We start from the raw sequence: 5,017 nt of genomic DNA, 5'->3' as shown, positions 1-5,017 counted from the left end.
CACACTCACCCCCCCACCCACCCACTCACCCACCCACCCACCCACTCACCCACCCACCCACTCACCCACCCACCCACTCACCCACCCACTCACCCACCCACCCACTCACTCACCCACCCACCCACCCACTCACTCACTCACCCACCCACCCACCCACCCAACCCACCTGCGTAGTTTTCCCCGACCCAGTCTCTCCCACCAGCACCATCTGCTGATGCTTTTCCAGCGTCAACATGAAGCGCTCCCGGTACTCACCCACTCACCCCCCCACCCACCCACTCACCCCCCCACCCACCCACTCACCCCCCCACCCACCCACTCACCCACTCACTCACCATCCCACCCACCCACTCACCCACCCACCCACTCACTCACCCACCCACCCACTCACCCACCCACCCACTCACCCACCCACCCACTCACCCACCCACTCACCCACCCACCCACTCACTCACCCACCCACCCACTCACTCACTCACTCACCCACCCACCCACCCACCCAACCCACCTGCGTAGTTTTCCCCGACCCAGTCTCTCCCACCAGCACCATCTGCTGATGCTTTTCCAGCGTCAACATGAAGCGCTCCCGGTACTCACCCACTCACCCCCCCACCCACCCACTCACCCCCCCACCCACTCACTCACCCACCCACTCACTCACCTACCCACCCACTCACCCCCCCACCCACCCACTCACCCCCCCACCCACCCACTCACCCACTCACTCACCATCCCACCCACCCACTCACCCACCCACCCACTCACCCATCCATCCACCCACCCACCCACTCACCCACCCACCCACTCACCAACCCACCAACCAACCCACCCACCCACTCACCCACTCACCCACTCACCCACCCACTCACACACTCACCCACCCACCCACTCACCCACCCACCCAACCCACCTGCGTAGTTTTCCCCGACCCAGTCTCCCCCACCAGCACCATCTGCTGATGCTTTTCCAGCGTCAACATGAAGCGCTCCCGGTACTCCCACACGGGCAGTGCCACGCGCTTCTTGAGTATCTCGTAGTAGCGGGGGGTGTAGGGCAGGCCGGTGAAGGGGTTCAGGGTGAGGCCCTGCGGGGATCGCAGGGGAGGCAGGAGACCCCCAGAGAAGCCGACAGAGCCGGCAGGGAGACCCAGCGTGGCGGGGAACACCTGTGGTGGTGGTGGCGGCGGTGGACACACAGACACGGTGTTACACACACACGGTGTTAGACACACACGGTGTCACATAGGGACACACAGACACACACAGAGACAAAAACACACACAGTGTTACACGTGACACACAGACAGACACACACAGAGACACACACACACACACAAAGACACAAACACACAGACACACACAAAGACAGAGACACACACACACAGACACACACACAGACAAAGACACAAACACAGAGACACACACACACACATAGACAGACAAACACAAGGAGACACACAAAGACAGAGACACACACACACAGACACACAGACAGACACACAGACACACACACACAGACACACACAAAGACACAAACACACAGACACACACACACACACACATAGACAGACACACACACAGAGACACACACACACAGAGACACACACACACACAGAGACACACACACACACAGAGACACACACACACAGAGACACACACACACAGAGACACACACACACAGAGACACACACACACAGAGTGACGCTGTGCGTGCTGTTGCCCTCACCCCTGGAGTGACCGAGTTCCCTCCTCCGCCGTAGCGATGGTCACGACCACCGCCACCGTCACGACCGCCACCGTCACGACCGCCACCGTCACGACCGCCACCACCGCCATCGCGCTCCCGGTCGCGCTCCCGGTCGCGGTGGTGCGAGTCCCTGCTGCTGTCTCTGTCACCACGATCGCCACGCTCGCCACGATCACCACGCTCGCCACGATCGCGATCGCCACGTTCCCTGGGTGGGTGGGTGGGTGAGTGGGTGGGGGAGAGGGTGAGTGGGTGAGTGGGTGGGTGGGTGAGTGGGTGAGTGGGTGGGTGAGTGGGTGAGTGGGTGGGTAGGGGAGTGGGTGGGTGGGTGAGTGGGTGGGGGAGTGAGTGGGTGGGTGGGTGGGGGAGTGAGTGGGTGAGTGGGTGAGTGAATGAGTGGTTGAGTGAGTGAGCAAGTGGGTGGGTGAGTGGTTGGGTGAGTGGGTGGGCGGGGAATGAGTGGGTGAGTGAGTGGGTAGGTGGGTGGGTGGGTGAGTGAGTGGGTGGGGGAGAGGGTGAGTGGGTGGGTGGGTGGGTGAGAGGGTGAGTGAGTGGGTGAGTGAGTGGGTGGGTGGGTGAGTGAGTGGGTGGGGGAGAGGGTGAGTGGGTGGGTGAGTGGGTGGGTGGGTGAGTGGGTGGGTGGGTGAGTGGGTGAGTGGGTGGGTGGGTGAGTGGGTGAGTGGGTGGGTGGGTGGGTGGGTGAGTGGTTGAGTGAGTGAGTGATTGAGTGGGTGGGTGAGTGAGTGAATGGGGGAGAGGGTGTGGGAGTGAGTGGGTGGGTGAGTGGGTGAGTGAGTGGGTGAGTGAGTGCGCGGGTGAGTGAGTGGGTGAATGGGTGGGGGGAGTGAATGGGTGTGGGTGATCGGGTGAGTGGATGGGTGGGTGGGTGAGTGGGTGAGTGGGTGAGTGAGTGAGTGGGTGAGTGAGTGAGTGAGCGGGTGGGTGCCACACTCACCACTACTACTACCATCACTACCACACTGGCTATTGTACACACAGATAAAGGTGCCCCCAGGTAGCCTCTAGCAGGGCTGTAGGGGCAAGTGCTGGCTACTGTACACACAGATAAAGGTGCCCCCAGGTAGCCTCTAGCAGGGCAGTAGGGGCAAGTGCTGGCTACTGTACACACAGATAAAGGTACCCCCAGGTAGCCTCTAGCAGGGCAGTAGGGGCAAGTGCTGGCTACTGTACACACAGATAAAGGTGCCCCCAGGTAGCCTCTAGCAGGGCAGTAGGGGCAAGTGCTGGCTATTGTACACACAGATAAAGGTGCCCCCAGGTAGCCTCTAGCAGGGCTGTAGGGGTAAGTGCTGGCTACTGTACACACAGATAAAGGTGCCCCCAGGTAGCCTCTAGCAGGGCAGTAGGGGCAAGTGCTGGCTACTGTACACACAGATAAAGGTGCCCCCAGGTAGCCTCTAGCAGGGCAGTAGGGGCAAGTGCTGGCTATTGTACACACAGATAAAGGTGCCCCCAGGTAGCCTCTAGCAGGGCAGTAGGGGCAAGTGCTGGCTATTGTACACACAGATAAAGGTGCAAACAACTACGACGAACAACTACTACACACACTCCACACGCCTGATAGTTTGGGCGACTTTGCCGGAATTGTCGTAACGCCACTTAATCTGCCAAGCTTGTGCCAATTTAAGCTTTAATTTATAACGTTAACGCCAAAGATGCTCACGCCACGTGCAGGGAATGTCTCTCAAGAAAAGAAGAAAACGAACTTCCGAATAAAATCTACGATAAATGTATCCGTTAAGGAACGACTATTAAAAGCACAATTATCGATTAGACGTTCCTAAATATCGATTTTTATTTAATAAAAAAACGTTTTTAGCGGTCAGCCGACCGTACCATCGCGGCTTAGCCCGGCGGCCCGAACCCTCACCCTGCCCGGTAGGCCCTCGCTAGGCAAGCCGTAAGGCTTCGGGCCTACTAACCACAGGGGGTGATTTGCCCCGCATCTTATTTCTCTCTCCGCACTATAGCCCGACACTAACTCCAATAATCATCATCGTCTACGGGTTACAAAGCAACAAAAGAATACAAAGTGAAAAAATTCACGCTTAATTATCTTCAACGTTGAGTCGGCCGAATCACCACCGAGCCGGCCCGGCCGCCCGAACCCTCACCCTGCCCGGTAGCACCTCGCTAGGAAAGCCGTAAGGCTTCGGGCCTACCAACCACCCAGGGGGTAGCTTCCCAGTATCTCGTCTTTCTCTGCGCACTAAAACTCGACGACTCAAATCATCATCGGCGTCGTCTCGACAGGCTACAAAGCAACAATTACACAAAGTTAGAAAAGCCGCGTTAATATATTTTTTTAGCGCGTAGCCGACCGCCCCATAGCGGCTTCGCTTTGCCGCCCTCACCCTCACCCTGCCCGGTAGCCCCTCGCTAGGAAAGCCGTAAGGCTTCGGGCCTACCAACCACAGGGGGTGGCTTTGCCCAGTATCTCTATAACTCGACAATAACTCAAATAATCAACAGCATCGTTTATAACGAAAGCAAAGTTCAAAGCAAACAGCTACCCCCTTAGAATAACAACAGCAGCGAGTCTTAAATTCATGTTAATCAATAACCGCATTTTTGTAAGGCCTAGTCAGGCAGGCTTTCGTGGATTTTAAAAAAAATCACCTTTCGCTTAATAGCCAACAATTCTATTTAATCGCTGTTTAAACAACAACAAGGACTACTTTCCTGTCAGTATTAAATCCTCACGGCGACGGCGGCGGCGGTGTTTAAACGTGATCAGTTTTTTTAAAACGTGAGAAGCTGACAGGCATCGTGGTTGAATTCGCGCGAAAGCGGTTCCGTGCCTCAGTTAAAACATTTAACGTTTTAAAGTCTCTCGCTAAAATCTCTCATCTTTGTGTCGTCTTGTTCGCTCTTTAACGTCAAACTCACCGGTCGTGACGCTTCTTGTTGGCGGCGTAGTCGTCCCCGATGTCGACCCGATGCCGCTTAGACATCGTGGAGGGAGATTTTGGGGGGTGATGGAGGTTGTGGTGGTGGTGATGTTTGTGGTGGAGGTGATGATGATGGTGGCAGTTGCCGGCAGAGGGCGGTAGAGGTGGCGGTTGGGTGAGGGGAAGTGGTGATAGTGGTGGTGATGGTGGTGGTGATGGTGGTGGTGATGGTGGTAGTGATGGTGGTAGTGATGGTGGTGATGGTGGTGGTGATGATGGTGGTGATGGTGGTGGTGGTGATGGTGGTAGTGATGGTGGTGATGGTGGTGGTGATGATGGTGGTGATGGTGGTGATGATG

The 5,017-nt window shown here is 56.8% G+C and overlaps 1 protein-coding gene across 1 annotated transcript; it reads right to left on the bottom strand.

The window, feature by feature from the left end:
• Positions 1 to 910: 910 nt before the first annotated feature.
• LOC144740134 (uncharacterized) lies at positions 911 to 4,721 on the bottom strand (the record flags this gene model as incomplete). The annotated part of the gene is made up of 3 exons (XM_078623016.1): positions 4,657 to 4,721; positions 1,726 to 1,954; positions 911 to 1,165 (listed from the first exon to the last, which is right to left on the bottom strand). Coding segments are annotated over exons 1-3 (549 nt in total), but the record flags the coding sequence as incomplete, so codon positions are not given.
• Positions 4,722 to 5,017: the final 296 nt, after the last annotated feature.

Source organism: Lampetra planeri, unplaced genomic scaffold (genome assembly GCF_965212315.1).
Source record: "Lampetra planeri unplaced genomic scaffold, kcLamPlan1.2.h2 scaffold_1928, whole genome shotgun sequence".
Taxonomy (NCBI): domain Eukaryota; kingdom Metazoa; phylum Chordata; class Hyperoartia; order Petromyzontiformes; family Petromyzontidae; genus Lampetra; species Lampetra planeri.
Note: the sequence above shows the minus strand (reverse complement) of the source record. Positions and strands in the feature narration are given on the sequence as shown.